At 45.1% G+C, this 16,854-nt stretch overlaps 1 protein-coding gene across 3 annotated transcripts in view; it reads left to right on the forward strand.

Moving 5' to 3' along the window:
- Positions 1–16,854, forward strand: part of NCLN (nicalin) — a 74,194-nt gene that overhangs the window by 20,694 nt on the left and 36,646 nt on the right. For all 3 annotated transcript variants that reach the window (XM_073547577.1, XM_073547570.1, XM_073547563.1), the window contains exons 5-6: positions 13,979–14,059; positions 14,219–14,322. In XM_073547577.1, coding sequence (XP_073403678.1) covers positions 13,979–14,059; positions 14,219–14,322 — 185 coding nt within the window. The remainder of the gene's footprint in view (positions 1–13,978; positions 14,060–14,218; positions 14,323–16,854) is intronic.

The following is a 16,854-nucleotide window of genomic DNA, read 5'->3' on the forward strand; positions in this document are numbered from 1 at the left end:
TTCAAAGTTCTCACCACACATCTAGATAAGTTCCTTAGGGGGTCTAGTTTCCAAAATGGTGTCATTTGTGGGGGGTTTCCACTGTTTTGGTACATCAGGGGTTTTCCAAACGCGACATGGTGTCCGATCTCAATTCCAGCCAAAAACGTCAAATGGCGCTGCTTCCTTTCCGAGCTCTGCCATGCGCCCAAATAGTGGTTTACCCCCACATGTGGGGTATCAGCGTACTCAGGACAAATTGCACAATAACTTTTAGGGTCCTGTTACCCTTGGGAAAATAAAAATTGGGGTGAAAAGATCATTTTTGTGGAAAAAATATGATTTTTTAATTGTACCGCTGTACGTTATAAACTTCTGTAAAGCCCTTGTGGGTTCAAAGTTCTCACCACATATCTAGATAAGTTCCTTGGGGGGTCTAGTTTCCAAAATGGGGTCACTTGTAGGGGGTTTCCACTGTTTAGGTACATCAGGGACTCTCCAAACGTGACATGGCGTCCAATCTGAATTCCAGCCAATTTTGCATTGAAAAAGTCAAACGGCGCTCCTTCCATTCTGAGCTCTGCCATGCGCCGAAACAGTCGTTCCCCCCCACATATCAGGTATCTGCGTACTCAGGACAAATTGCACAATAACTTTTGCAGTTCAATTTCTCCTGTTACCCTTGGTAAAATAAAAAAAATTGAACCTGAAGTATTTTTTTTATGAAAAAAAGTTAGATGTTCATTTTTTTTTAAATATTCAAAAAAATTCCTGTGACGCACCTAAAGGGTTAATAAACTTCTTGAATGTGGTTTTGAGCACCTTAAGGGGTGCAGTTTTTAGAATGGTGTCACTTTTGTGTATTTTCTATCATATAGACCCCTCAAAGTGGCTTCAAATGTGATGTGGTCCTAAAAATAAAATGGTGTTGTAAAAATGAGAAATCGCTGGTCAACTTTTAACCCTTATAACTTCCTAACAAAAAAAAATTTTGGTTCCAAAATTGTGCTGATGTAAAGTAAACATGTGGGAAATGTTAGTTATCAAGTTTTTTGTGTGCCTTATCTCTGTGATTTAAGGGCATAAAAATTCAAAGTTGGAAAATTGCGAAATTTTCAAAATTTTTGCCAAATTTCCGTTTTTCTCACAAATAAACGCAAGTTATTTGAATGAAATTTTACCACTAACATGAAGTACAATATGTCACGAGAAAACAATGTCAGAATCACCGGGATCCATGGAAGCGTTCGAGAGTTATGACCTCATAAAGGTACAGTGGTCAGAATTGTAAAAATTGGCCCGGTCATGAACGTGCAAACCACCCTTGGGGGTGAAGGGGTTAATGGGCCGTTGTTACGGTTGAGTTCTCATATTGTTCTTTGAGCTCGTACATAGTGGCCTTCTTAGAGGCACGGTTATGTTGTTTCTGTTATGTTCCTCCTAATGCTTTTGCACAAAACTGGAGAAGGCTGACGCCGTCCATGGGTGTATACTGCAGAGGAGGAGCCATAGTTAATCTTTTTCAGATTATGCATAGTGTCGCCTCCTAGTGGACAGCAGCATAACACCCATGGTTCTGTGTCCCCCAATTAGAGGCTAAGAGAAAGAGATTTTACGGTGAGTACACAAAAATCTCCTTTTTTGTTAGGACGTTATAAGGGTTAAAAGTTGACCAGCGATTTCTCATTTTTACAACAAAATTTAAAAAAACATTTTTTTAGGGACAACCTCACATTTAAGGTAAGTTTAGGGGGTCAATATAACAGAAAATACCCAGAAGTGACACCCCTCAAGGTGCGCAAAACCACATTCAAAAAGTTTTTTTTAACCCTTCAGGTGCTTCACGAGAAATAAAGCAATGTGGAAGGAAAAAATGAACATTTAACTTTTTTCTCAAAAAATTTACTTTGGAGCCATTTTTTTTTATTTTCACCAGGGTATCAGGGGAAAATGTACCACAAAATTTGTTAACTTCACCTTTCCATCTGCTTGTTTTCCCTCTACTTTTGCTGTTTTTTGGGGCTAGAAAGTCAGAGCTGTCAATCAAATAAGAGGGGGGGGGTGAGTGGAGATAGAAAATAAGTAGGTGGGAAGGTGCACTTCAATGTTTGGCCATTGAGCACCTGTACTTGGTGTGAACAAATTATACTGACAGAGTCCCTTTAAGGCAATTAAACAACCCAAAAAAAGTTTGTTTAAAAAATTCAAAGCACCCTACCCCACCTTTTCAATTGTTAAAAATAAAGAAAAAATAAACATTTGTTATTGTCTTGTTTGTGAAAGTCCACTCCATGAAAATATACAATTAACCCATACAGTAAATGCCATAATAACAGATAAAAAAAAATTGAAACTCCAGAATTGCATTTTTTTGTCACCACACCAATCTAAAAAATATAATTAAAAGTGATTAAAACATCATATGGTATCAATAAAACTGTTAGTTTGGTATGCAGTAAACAACGCCACACACAGCTCCATTGACAGAACACTTACTTAAATAAAAGTCTCAGAAAATGGTGACTTAACACTTTTTTTTTCACAACTTGAATAAAAAAAATTTAAAAACATGCAAGTTTGGTATCACTGTAATTGTACTGACCCATGTTCTCAAACCATTTTTATCATACAATGTAAAACCGGAACCCAAATACAATGTCGGAATTGCACTTTTCTTTATCGCCTTATTGGGGGACACAGATTACCATGGGTGTATGCTGCTGCTGCTAGGAGGCTGACACTATGCAAAAAACAAGAGAATTGACTCCTCCCCGGCAGTATACACCCACCGACAGATACCAAGTACCTCAGTTTGTGCTTAGTGTCTGTAGGAGGCGGACCGGGATCTCCCCAGATCCGCATCTAACCATTTTCTTTTAGGTTTTGTGTGTGTGTGTATTAATCTTTTCCCATTTATTTTCCAGATTCTACACCGGGAAACAGGGGGTCAATGTTCACCCTGCTTTCCCATATCATGCGGCTGAGCGAGCAGTGTGGTGTCGCCCACATCGCAACTCTCAGTACCGCAGGCAGGACTTTTTCCATATCACCATTCGGTGCTATGGGCGGACGACAGGTGGCCGGTCCTTGCCAAAACAACTCCTCATCCCTATCCCAGGACAGGGCTGAGAGGAAGACGGTGGTCGCCATCGCTCCCAACAAAAGGACGCCGTCTTCTACGTGACACGGGTAAGAGGACCTCTCCCAGCGGCCTGTTCCCTACTCATGCCCCTGTGGCCCTCCTCTTCAGGGACATCAGGTAAGATCCTGAACGATCCCTTAGCCCCGAATGTCTCAGGAAGCAAGAGTGGAGATGAGTCTGCATTTGAATCTCCCGCCCCTACTAGCCGCGCGTCTCTCATATCAGCCGCGCTCCCTGTTAATACAGAGGCACATAACACCGGGGGTCTGCCTGGGCTCAGGGGGCTCTTTATTATTTAGCAGGGTAGCGCAGGCTCACCTTAATTAGCGGCGCCGCGGGTGTCAGTGTAAAAGCTCGGGCGGGGAGAGAGACCGCTCTCACTTTCACTTTCTCTTTCAGCCGCGCTTTCTCTTTCCCCGCTCTGAGCGCGCTCCCTGTTACACTGGGCGCGCTTTCTTCTCTGAGCGCGCGTTTTTCTCGCGCCCTCTCCACCCTATCACAGCTTGTCTTTCTTTTTAGGTGATGTCACTCTCTCTTTTACCGCGCCCCCCCTCTGCTATTGCCAATCTCCTCCGTGCGCCAAATCCCGCCCTCCGGACTCACAACCAGTTCTCTCCTGCAATTTTCTCTGCTTCCTGCGCTGCTTGGGGGACACGTCAGGGTCCGGCTGCTCGTCAGATTCTCGGTAGGCTTGGCGCTTAATGGCAAATTGGCCCCCCTCTGCAGTTCTTTTCTGTGTAATGCAGCCATAAGGCGTATCTTTTCCTGCAGCAGCTCTGTCTTTCAAGCCCACCGTTTCCCATTACGCCTGTGCACGCGGTAACAAGAAGTGGGCTTCAGGTTAGTCATCTGTCCGTCCTGCAGCCCTTCAGTTATGTCGGCCCCTCAGGAGCACATGATTCCCGGGATGAGGGTACTTCCCACCTTCCAGAGTGGGCCGTTGCAATGTCGCAGTCGGTCCCCGATCTGACTAAAGTCTCTGAGTCCCTGGTCCAGGTCTTAGAACGTTTGCCTCAGTTATCTACAGCCACCTGTGCACCGACCACCTCTCAGGGTGGGTCGTCCGCACCTGACCGCGACCTTCAGAGGGACAGGCCGAGTAGGATTTCTAGGAAGCGTGTTCTGTCTGGCTCGTCTTCCAGTTCGCTAGGCCCGTCTGCTTCTCCCAGGTGTCCTTCTCCATCTTCAGAGGACGACCCTAGGTCTGACGACGATCCCCAATCGGGATCTAGTTCAGAGGCAGATAACATATCTAAAACGCGGAATATGCTCGATAGTCCTCTTTCTGCCATCTTCCAAACTTTGGAAATTACGCAGGACAAGCCTTCTCAGGAATGTTCTATTCCATTTAAACGAGCGAAGCCTCCATCCCGAACCTTTCCGAACCGCAAGGAGTTCGATACTACTCTAACCAAACATTGGGAGCACCCTGAACAACGCTTTTCAGGCCGCAGGTACTTAGATGTCCTGTATCCCTTTGATGTGGATCTGCTCACAAAATGGACCAAAGCCCCCGAAGTGGTTCCTTCCGTCTCTCGTATAGCTTCTAAGACGGCTCTATCCCTGAGCTTCTCTCTGTCCTATTTTCACTTCCGCCTGGGTGGCAAAAGTCATTTCAGCTTGGGCAAAAATTCTTCGCAGAGGCATCTTAGCGGCAGCTCCCCAGGACGAGCTGGCAGATCTAGCAGATCAAGTTAATCATGCCGGTAAATACCTCTTAACCGCCTCCTTGGATGCGGCTGGGTGCGTAGCAAGGGCTAACAGCAACATAGTAGCCGTACGCCGAGTCCTTTGGCTAAAGTCATGGAATGCAGATACCACCTTTAAAAAGTTGCTTACCAATCTGCCTTTCCGTGGTTCTCGGCTCTTTGGAGCCAAGCTAGATCAAATAATTTCGGATGCCACTGGTGGTAAGAGCACTTCTCTCCCTCAGTCTAGGCCAAAAAGGGTTTCCGGCCGTTTAGGCCCTTTTTGTGCCTTCTCGTCCACAGAAAAATCTACACAGCAAGATCGGCCTTCCGGCTCTACGGAGCGAGAGCAGAAGAAGAAAAGGGAAAAAAAAAAAAAAAAAAAAACACATCTTATAAACCTGCTCCCCACTGGAGATCTAGAGGACAATACTCCAGGTCTTCAGGTGTCCGTTCCGATAGGTTCTCCTCCAAGTGACGGGTCACCCCACCTGGAGGTTTTTCCAGGGTGGGAGGCAGACTTTCCTTTTTCGCGGACGCTTGGCTGTCTGTTGTCGACGATGCTTGGGTCGGGGAAATCATCGCATCCGGATGCAAGATCGATTTTGCTTCCCAGCCCCATCTCCTCCCTTCTTTCCGCCGGAGTGATTGTTTCCGTTCCCTCAGACGAACGGTTTTCAGGGTTCTACTCAAATCTTTTCGTAGTCCCGAAAAAGACGGGACCCTTCGACCAATCCTGGACCTCAAGTTGCTCTCTCGCCATGTGAAGATTCTCCACTTCAAAATGGAGTCTCAGGAAAATCTCTATCAATTCATGGCTCTTCCCTTCGGCCTAGCCTCTGCTCCCCGTGTTTTCACGAAGGTGATGGCGACGGTCACGGCCATCCTTCGATCCAGGGGGATTCTTATCATCCCTTATCTGGGCGATCTCTTGATCAAAGGCTCGTCCCTTCAAGACTGTCTCCTGAGTCTTCACATAACCCTGGATACCCTCGGCCGTCTCGGATGGTTAGTCAACAAGGAAAAGTCCATTCTCAGACCCACTCAGCGTCTGACCTTCCTAGGCATGGAACTCGACACGAATCTGCCCCGGGTGTTTCTTCCGAGGGAAAAAATTTGCGCCTCTGTCCAAAGAAACTCAAGCCCTCATACAGCTGAAGCCCATTCCTCTTCGGCTCGGCATGAAAGTTCTGGGGAAGATGGTGGCTTCCAGGGAGGCAGTGCCTTTTGCACAGTTTCTTCTTCGCCCCCTTCAGCTGTCCCTCCTCTCAGCTTGGGACAAGACGACGTTGTCCTTAGACCGCCCCATTCTCCTCCTTCTCAGAGTGAGGCATTCCCTGACTTGGTGGGCAATGCCTACGTCAGTCCTCCAGGGGAGGTCCTTCCTCCCGCTCCAATGGCAAGTCATTACCATCGATGCCACCCTTCTAAGTTGGGGAGCGGTTTTCCATCAGAGAACGGCCCAAGGACGCTGGAATCCACAGGAAGCCCTGCTCCCTATTAATCGTCTCGAAATCAGAGCAATCTTCCTGGCCCTTCTTCGCTGGCTACCTCTTCTCGTCGGCAAGCCGGTCCGCATTCAGTCGGACAACGCCACGGCTGTGGCGTACATAAACCATCAGGGCGGCACGCGCAGCAACCAAGGATGTCAGCAGTGGCCAAGATACTGCGCTGGGCAGAACGGTACGTTCCAACAACCTCCGCTGTGCACATTCCAGGGGTGGAAAACTGGGCAGCCGATTTTCTGAGTCGTCAAGGACTAGCGTCAGGCGAATGGTATCTTCAGTCCACGGTCTTCGATCAGATATGCCAGCGCTGGGGTTATCCGGATGTCGACCTCATGGCATCTCGGATGAACCACAAGTTTCCGCGTTTCGTAGCCAGGTCCAGGGACCCTCTAGCCGTCGCTTGCGGTGAATTCCGTGGTCCCAGTTCCAACTTCCTTATCTGTTTCCACCTCTTGCCTTGATCCCAAGAGTGGTCAAGAAGATAAAATCGGAAGGGGTGCCAGTGATTCTTGTGGCTCCAGACTGGCCAAGGAGGCCTTGGTATGCGGAACTGGTGAACATGCTCGCGGACGTCCCCTGGAGGCTTCCAGACCGTCCGGATCTTCTCTCGCAAGGCCCCCCTTTACCACGAGAATTCTCGTTCTCTGAATTTAACGGCAGGGCCATCGAGGCTGCAATCTTAAGAGATTCAGGTTTTTCAAACCAGGTGATTCAGACGATGATCAAAGCCAGGAAACCAGCCTCTTCCTTTATCTACCTTAGGCATTGGAAGGCTTTTTTTCCGTTGGTGCGACGATAAAAGTCTTTCCAATGTCCTTTTCCATTCCGTCCATACTGGGTTTTTCTCCAGTCTGGCTTAGATTCGAGTCTATCTCACAGTACTCTCAAGGGCCAGGTTTCTGCTTTGTCTATCCTTTTTCAAAGGGAGCTCGCTTCCTTACCGCAGGTTAAGACATTCCTCCAAGGAGTCGCTCATGTGGCTCCTCCTCATCATTCACGATAGAACCGTGGGATCTCAATCTCGTTCTTAGCGTTCTCCAAAAAGCACTGTTTGAGCCCATCCAGGACATTCCTTTGTCTTTTCTGTCATGTAAGGTAACCTTTCTAATTGCCATAACATCCATCAGAAGAGTTTCTGAATTAGCGGCCCTGTCATGTCGTTCTCTTTATCTGGTCCTCCATCAGGATAAAGTCGTCCTCAGGCCCGTTCCTTCTTTTCTCCCAAAAGTGGTATCCTCCTTCCACATCAACGAGGATATAGTCTTCCATCATTTTGTCCTGCTCCTTCTCACCCTTTTGAGAAGTCTCTCCACAAACTGGACGTTGTTAGAGCCTTGCGTGTTTATCTCGCTAGGACTGCTTCTTTTCGTCAATCCGATTCATTGCTGGTCATCTCTGAAGGTCACCGGTAAGGGCTTCCGGCATCCAAATCCACGATCGCTCGCTGGATTCGTTCTACTAGGATTCGTTCTACTATTCTGTAAGCATACCGTCTTCAGGAAAAACGGCCGCCTTCGGGAGTGAGGGCTCACTCCACCCGGGCGGTGGCAGCTTCGTGCGCCGTTCGACACCAGGCTTCGGCTCTGCAAATTTGCAGGGCCGCGACCTGGTCGTCTTTGCATACGTTTGCGAGGTCCTACAGGGTTCATGCCCAGGCCTCGTCTGATGCAGTCGTTTGGTAGGAAGGTCCTGCAGGCGGCGGTGGCGCATCGGCCGACCTAAGCCCTTCCTGTTCTTTCGTTCCTTATTGCTGTTCCCGCCCTTGGGACTGCTTTGGAACGTCCCATGGTAATCTGTGTCCCCCAATAAGGCGATAAAGAAAGATGGATTTTTGGTTCTTACCGTAAAATCTCTTTCTTGGAGCCTTCATTGGGGGACACAGCACCCTCCCTGTTTAAATTGTATCGTGTTGGGTCCTTGAGTCCCTTGTTCGGTTGGTACATACCATATGTTTATTGTTCCGTGGCTTCTCCTACTGCTTTCTCACCAACTGAGGTACTTGGTATCTGTCGGTGGGTGTATACTGCCGGGGAGGAGTCAATTCTCTTGTTTTTTGCATAGTGTCAGCCTCCTAGCAGCAGCAGCATACACCCATGGTAATCTGTGTCCCCCAATGAAGGCTCCAAGAAAGAGATTTTACGGTAAGAACCAAAAATCCATCTTTTTTCACCATTTTATCCCATTTGCATTTTTTCCACATTTTTGGCAGTGTAGCATGTAGAAAAATGAATGATTTTATTAAAAACGACAAAATAATCATTCTTAGGTCTCTGTCGACAGGGAAGACCTTCTCTAGGAAGAAGGGGAGGAAAAATGCACATGTAAAAACAGAAAATCGCAATGAATTTGAAGGGGTTCAAAGTACAGTGCAAAATACATGGTTTATTACCTTATGATCAGTTCTGGCAAAAAGAGACCACTGCAAAATTTTCAGTTTGCCTGACTTTTCTCTTTATAGGTATATTTTTGAGTAAAATGTAAATTGCTCTTTTATTCTATAAACTACTGACAACATGTCTTTGAATTTCAAAGAACTAAATTTTGTATTTATTTTCCGAAAATGAGAAATGGTCAAAATAACAAAAAAAAATTCAGTGCTTGCAGACCTCAAATAATGCTAAGAAAACAAGTTCATAATCATTTAGAAACAATATTATTGGAAGAGTTCAGAAATCAATATTTTGTGGAATAACCATGATTTTTAATCACAGCTTTCATGCGTCTTGGCATGCTTCCCACCAGTCTTTCACACTGCTTTTGGGGGACTTTATGCCACTCCTGGTACAAAAATATAAGCAGTTCTTTTTTGTTTGATGGCTTGTAACTATCCATCTTCCTCTTGATTACTTTCCAGAGGTTTTCAATGGGGTTCAGGTCTCGAGATTGGGCTGGCCATGACAGGGATTTGATGTGGTGGTCCTTCATCCACACATTGATTGCCCTAGCTGTGTGGCATGACGCATTGTCCGGCTGGAAAAACCAGTCCTCAGAGTTGGGGAACATTGCCTGAGCAGAAGGAATCAACTGTTTTTCAAGTATAACCTCGTATGCGGCTTGATTCATATATCCTTCACAAAGATTAACATGCTCAATTCCAGACTTGTTGAAGCATCCCCAGATCATCAACGATCCTCCACCAAATTTCACAGTGAGTGAAAGACACTGTGCCTTGTATGCCTCTCCAGGTCTCCGTCTAACCATTAGACGACAGGTGTTGGGCAAAGCTGAAAATTAGACTCATCAGTAGAGTTGAGCGATACCGTCCGATACTTCAAAGTATCGGATCGGAATGGATCGGCCGATCTTAAAAAAAAGTATCGGTATCGCCGATTCCGAAACCGGAAGTCCCATTCAAGTCTATGGGACTTCCGGTATCGGAATAAGAAAAACCCTGTTTTTGCCTTGTACAGCCTCTCTGGGGTCTGTACGGGCCTTTTGGGGGGCTGTGCCGGCCTGCCAGGGGGTCTGTGCAGGCTCCGGTGGTCTGTGCCGGCCTGCCGGGGGGCTGTGCCGGCCTGCCGGTGGTCTGTGCAGGCTCCGGTGGGCTGTGCCGGCCTGCCGGGGGGCTGTGCCGGCCTGCCGGTGGTCTGTGCAGGCTCCGGTGGGCTGTGCCGGCCTGCCGGGGGGCTGTGCCGGCCTGCCGGTGGTCTGTGCAGGCTTCGGGGGTCTGTGCAGGCATCGTCCGATGGGACTACAAGTCCCATCGGGCGATGCCTGCTACCATGACAGTGATTGACACATTAGCCAATGATGGGACAGTAGTAGTCCCATCATCCGGCTAATGTGTTGAATGTAAAAAAATAAAAAATTACATGCTACATACATACAACATGCATACTACATACATGCTACATTCATACTACATACTACATACATGCTACATTCATACTACATACACTCACTGGCCACTTTATTAGGTACACCTGTCCAACTGTGTGTTAAGACTTAATTTCTAATCAGCCAATCACATGGCGGCAACTCAGTGCATTTAGGCATGTAGACATGGTCAAGACAATCTCCTGCAGTTCAAACCGAGCATCAGTATGGGGAAGAAAGGTGATTTGAGTGCCTTTGAACGTGGCATGATTGTTGGTGCCAGAAGGGCTGGTCTGAGTATTTCAGAAACTGCTGATCTACTGGGATTTTCACGCACAACCATCTCTAGGGTTTACAGAGAATGGTCCGAAAAAGAAAAAAAATCCAGTGAGCGGCAGTTCTGTGGCCGGAAATGCCTTGTTGATGCCAGAGGTCAGAGGAGAATGGGCATACTGGTTCGAGCTGATAGAAAGGCAACAGTGACTCAAATTGCCACCCGTTACAACCAAGGTAGGCAGAAGAGCATCTCTGAACGCACAGTGCGTCGAACTTTGAGGCAGATGGGCTACAGCAGCAGAAGACCACACTGGGTACCACTCCTCTCAGCTAAGAACAGGCATCTGATGGCTACTTTCAGCAGGATAATGCGCCATGTCATAAAGCTCGAATCATCTCAGATTGGTTTCTTGAACATGACAATGAGTTCACTGTACTCAAATGGCCTCCTCAGTCACCAGATCTCAATCCAATAGAGCATCTTTGGGATGTGGTGGAACGGGAGATTCGCATCAGGGATGTGCAGCCGACAAATCTGCGCCAACTGTGTGAATTTCCCACGCAGCAATGGCATAAAGTGAGACTAGGGACTTTTTTTTTTTTAAGTGGCGGAGGAATACAGTGCGGAAGGATACCTACCTTCCGTCATTGGATTCCTGCAGCCCGTAGAGAACGGCAGCATCAGCTGATGCTGCCGTTCTCTACCCAAGATCGTCGTGGGACACACTCGTGGACTGCTTCGGATCGTGGGTGAGTATTTTTGTGGTTTGTTATGTTAATATTTATTCCGTAAAAGACAATGGCTTCGGGGAACAATGTGACAAGTATTGGTAAGTATGTTACTCTATGTTATATGTACTGTATGTCTATGAATGTATTGTATGTAGTATGTATGTAGTATATATGTGGTATGTATGTAGCATGTAGTATGTATGTAGTATGTATGTGGCATGCATGTAGCATGCAGTATGTATGTAGCATGCATGTAGTATATATGTAGTATGTATGTAGTATGTATGTGGTATGTATGTGGTAAGTATGTAGCATGTAGCATGCATGTAGTATGTATGTAGTATGTATGTAGTATATATGTAGTATGTATGTAGCATGTAGTATGTATGTATGTAGCATGTAGTATGTATGTAGTATATATGTAGTATGTATGTAGCATGTAGTATGTATGTAGCATGTAGTATGTATGTAGCATGTAGTATGTATGTAGCATGCATGTAGTATGTATGTAGCATGCATGTAGTATGTATGTAGTATGTATGTGGTATGTATGTAGCATGTAGTATATGTAGCATGCATGTAGTATATATGTGTTATGTATGTAGCATGCATGTAGTATGTATGTAGCATGTATGTAGTATGTATGTGGTATGTATGTAGCATGCATGTAGTATGTATGTAGTATATATGTGGTATGTATGTAGCATGCAGTATGTATGTAGCATGTATGTAGTATGTATGTAGTATGTATGTAGTATATATGTAGTATGTATGTAGCATGTAGTATGTATGTAGCATGCATGTAGTATATATGTAGTATGTATGTAGTATATATGTGGTATGTAGTATGTATGTAGTATGTATGTAGTATATATGTGGTATGTATGTATGTAGTATGTATGTAGTATATATGTGGTATGTAGTATGTATGTATGTAGTATGTATGTAGTATGTATGTAGCATGCATGTAGCATGCAGTATGTATGTAGCATGCATGTAGTATATATGTAGTATGTATGTAGCATGTAGTATGTATGTAGCATGCATGTAGTATGTATGTAGTATGTATGTAGTATATATGTAGTATGTATGTAGCATGTAGTATGTATGTAGCATGCATGTAGTATATATGTAGTATGTATGTAGTATATATGTGGTATGTAGTATGTATGTAGTATGTATGTAGTATATATGTGGTATGTATGTATGTAGTATGTATGTAGTATATATGTGGTATGTAGTATGTATGTATGTAGTATGTATGTAGTATGTATGTAGCATGCATGTAGCATGCAGTATGTATGTAGCATGCATGTAGTATATATGTAGTATGTATGTAGCATGTAGTATGTATGTAGCATGCATGTAGTATGTATGTAGTATGTATGTAGTATTTTTTTTTTTTTTTTTAACATTTAACACATTAGCCGGATGATGGGACTACTACTGTCCCATCATTGGCTAATGTGTCAATCACTGTCATGGTAGCAGGCATCGCCAGATGGGACTTATAGTCCCATCGGACGATGCTTGCACAGACCCCCGGACATCAGCACAGCCCCCCGGCAGGCCGGTACAGACCCCCACAGGGTGCACAGACCACCGGCAGGCCGGCACAGCCCCCCGGCAGGCCGGTACAGACCCCCACAGGGTGCACAGACCACCGGCAGGCCGGCACAGCCCCCCGGCAGGCCGGTACAGACCCTGGGCAGTCCACACAGCCCCCCGGCAGGCCGGCAGAGACCCCCGGAAGGCCCGAAATGACGGCGCATCATGATGCGCACACACCGCGCATCATGATGACGTCATTTCGGCTGTCAATCAACTTTGAACTTCCGATTCCGATGCCGACTTCCGATATTGAAAAAATATCGGAAGTCGGTATCGGAATTCCGATACAGCAAGTATCGGCCGATACCCGATACTTGCGGTATCGGAATGCTCAACACTACTCATCAGAGAAGATTACCTTATTCCTGTCCTCTATGGTCCAATCCTTATGGTCTTTGGCAAACTTCAGCCTGGCTCTTCTTTGCTTCTTATTGTTGAAAGGCTTTTTTCTACCTTCAGATGACTTGAGCCCTGCCTCTAGGAGCCTGTTTCGAACTGTTCTTGCCATGCACTTCACCCCAACTGCCATTTGCCATTCCTTTTGTAGGTCACTTGATGTCATCCGGCGGTTTCTGAGTGACATTTGAATAAGATGACAGTCATCCTGGTCAGTGGAGAGTCGTTTTCGCCCTCTGCTGATCTGTAGCTTTGTTGTCCCCAATGTCTGCTGCTTGACCTTGTTGTAATGGACTGCCGTTTTAGAAATTTTAAGGATAGAGGCAACATGACGCTCACTGTATCTGCTAGTAAAGCCAGAATTGAGCCCTTCTTTTCCTCACTCAAGACTTTTCTTTTCAACTCCTTTGGCATGGTTAAAAGTTATTTTTTTCATTCCTATTACTTTTGGGATATTACTAGCACTTGTTTTGCCATCCAGTGTGCCTATTGCAAGAGGATTGTGAACACCACAGCAGGGTTTTTTATACTTTCCTTCGTTAAATAAGATTTGGTTCAGGTGATCACCTAATCAGAAGCACATTAAGTAGAATGAGGTGTACTCTGGTTGGAATTCAACTGACACTGGAATGGAATGGCTGTCAGACATGTAGAGAAGTTGATTTTTATAAAACTGTGCAGTGGTCTCTTAATTTTTGCCAAAACTGTATGTGTTCAGCTACTCACTGCTGCAAAATAACATGGTACGCTGCATATTTTTTTACAACATTCTTTCTAGAGTTGACTTTTTTAACACATCAGTATTTATAATGAATCATTTATTTTTTCAGGGACGCTTGGCTGGCCTTGGTTCTGATGACCTTCCTACAATTGCCATTGTTGCCCACTATGACACTTTTGGAGTTGCACCAGTAAGTGCCCTGTCAAATTAGTTTTTCATGACAATTTTTTAATAACACTTTTTTATGTGTAATTTTCAAAGTACAGTATTTTACAGTGACGTAATTTTAGTAAGATACAACAGGGAGACCTGTTTATCTTATCAATACAATATCATACTTTTTTTCTAGTGGTTGTCTTATGGTGCAGATTCTAATGGCAGTGGTGTGGCAATACTTCTGGAGCTGGCACGCCTCTTTTCTCGGCTGTACACATACAAGCGAACACATGCCAGGTAAGAAATTCCCACACCCAGAAACTTTAACTCCTCTTTGCTAGCTCTACCACTTGATCTTGTATGTATCAGCTAGTAAATTGTTAAAATGGTAGTTCCCTCTCATGACATCTCGTGGGGCCTATTAAGTCAAAAGAGGTGTCAAGAAAGCTGTCAGGCAGTGGGAGGTTCTCAGGGTTGTGGTCTGGCTAGCAGGGACTACAGATGTGGCCACTGGACCCAGGGACCTGTAAATCTTTTAGTTCAACTCTAAGAATATGGTAATACCTTTTTAAAGGAAAGATATCAAGTTTTTGTGACACATGTATTACAAAAAAATGTAGCACTGTTCTCTTTTTTTCTTTTTTATATATAAGAAGAGATTTAGTAATTTTGCACAATTTTCTCACTGGCCACAGGGTTTTTTTGCTAGACTCATACTTCCTATCCTTTCAGGCAGAGCTTTCAGCTTGCTCGTTATCATCAGAGGCAGGATTACAATGACAGGTAACACCTTTATACACAGCTGATAACACAGGATACACCACTCACAATAGGCGATGTCACAGCTGATCCACCTTCCTCTCCTTTTTACTGAGTTTTGCACACTCTCATTAGATTTGTCAATACATAGCGCTGGAGTCTATAGCTGTATTTTCTCAAAAACAGGAGGTTAGAGTCTAAATAAGCCTCAGCGGACAGTGGGAAAATTGCAAGACATTGCCATACATTTTGTTTTAAATACATAGGTATTTAGGTGATGGCTTCTCTTTAAAGGAATGTCTCCTGAAATAATGTGATTTACCTGCAGATATAGTGGTAATCTACAGGTAAATTGCATTTAAATAATGTCTGGCAGCTGACTAAAAGTACAGCTACAGGGAGAAAATTAAGTTATACTCTCCCCTCAGCCAGTTGCATCAGGACGGTGCAGAAAGCTGTTACAGCCAATGTTTACTGCACAGTGATCGCATTCTTACCACTCCCCTGAACACTGGCTGTTGGCCTTGTCTGAACGCTGCCGCACTCGAATGAGGGTGTCAGCTCTGGTTGAGAGCTGACACCCTGCAGCAATGCCCACGATTGGTGGTAGCACCAATGGCAGACCTTTAACACCCCCCTGACGTCGCTTTCAGTAGTGAGCTCCCACTCGGCTTCTATCGACACAACGCAATGTGATCACGTTGTGCCGATGGTCTCTGTGGAGATGTCGGGCCTCAAAATGGCCGCAGGGTCCTGCAGGGAAGATTGCCTGTGAGCGCCTGCTAAGAGCAGGCAGCGCGGCACACCTCATTCCTGCCTGTCAGATGCTGCTCTGATGCTTTGCAGTGCAGAAGTATTGCAGAGTTATCCGATCAGCGATCTGTCAGTGTAAGGATAATGTCACATGCTGGGACAATGTAAAAAAAAAATAAAATTCCCCAAATAAAGAGCAAATAAATGAAAAAAATATTAATCCAATAAATATGCAAATTGCCTCTTCAGAGAGAAAGATGACTTGAACTCTCTATCGCCACCTTTTGGAATTAGCGATCCTACAAGTCACAATCAACCCTTTAACCAGTCTTATAATATGACTTGGGATAAAAGCCAAATCAGAATCTCAATTTGCAGACACGGTGTTTCGGGCTATTGTCCCTCGTCAGTGCAAAGTATGAGAACTGATTTGGCTCGGTGAGAGGCTCTGGACTGAGGTCTAAGGCCTCTTGCACACTTCAGTTGTTTGACGTCAGTTGCAAACCGTCAAAGTGTGAAAAAACTGATGCACCGGATCCGTTTTTTGGACGGATCCGCTGCAGCCGCTAAGCGCATGAAACTTAAAGGAAGTGAAAAAGAGAGATTGATTTTCTCCTCGATTAGGGTTTAAATTCATGAAAAGAAAGATGTCCCAGCATGCACAATTTAAAATAGCAGTTCTACCACTGAAAAAAGTCCCTTTGTCCGTCTACTCCACACGGCGGACACTAAATTACAAATGGATCCGTCAAAAAACGGATGCAACGGACGACCATCAGTCATGATCCGCCACTAATGCAAGTCAATGGGAAAAATAAAGGATCCGCCAAAAATATGGCGGATCCCCTTTTTTCTAAAAACGGCGGATTCTGACTGACATCAAACAACTGAAGTGTGAAAGAGGCCTAAGTATGGTTTCTCCTTGTGGAGCGTGACATACCAGCTCTGGCTTGTCAAGGTAAGGAGGCTTATTCGCCGTGCAATGCTCCTCTGGGAAATTTAATATGCAAATTGCCTTTTCAGAGAGAAAGAGGACGAACTCTATAGCGCCACCTGTTGGTAGTAGCGATCCTACAAGTCACAATCAACAAGACTCATTAAAGGGTTGATTGTGACATGTAGGATTGCTACTACAAACAGGTGGCATTATATACCGTAGTTCAAGTCCTCTTTTTCTCTGAAGAGGCAATTTGCATATTAAATTTCCCAGAGGAGCATTGCACGGCGAATAAGCCTCCTTACCTTGAAAAGCCAGAGCTGGTATGTCACTCTCCACAAGTAGAAACCTAATCCAATAAATACATTTATATAAAAAAA

Source organism: Dendrobates tinctorius, unplaced genomic scaffold (genome assembly GCF_039654945.1).
Source record: "Dendrobates tinctorius isolate UK_male_01 unplaced genomic scaffold, ASM3965494v1 ptg000011l, whole genome shotgun sequence".
In the NCBI taxonomy this organism is placed as follows: domain Eukaryota; kingdom Metazoa; phylum Chordata; class Amphibia; order Anura; family Dendrobatidae; genus Dendrobates; species Dendrobates tinctorius.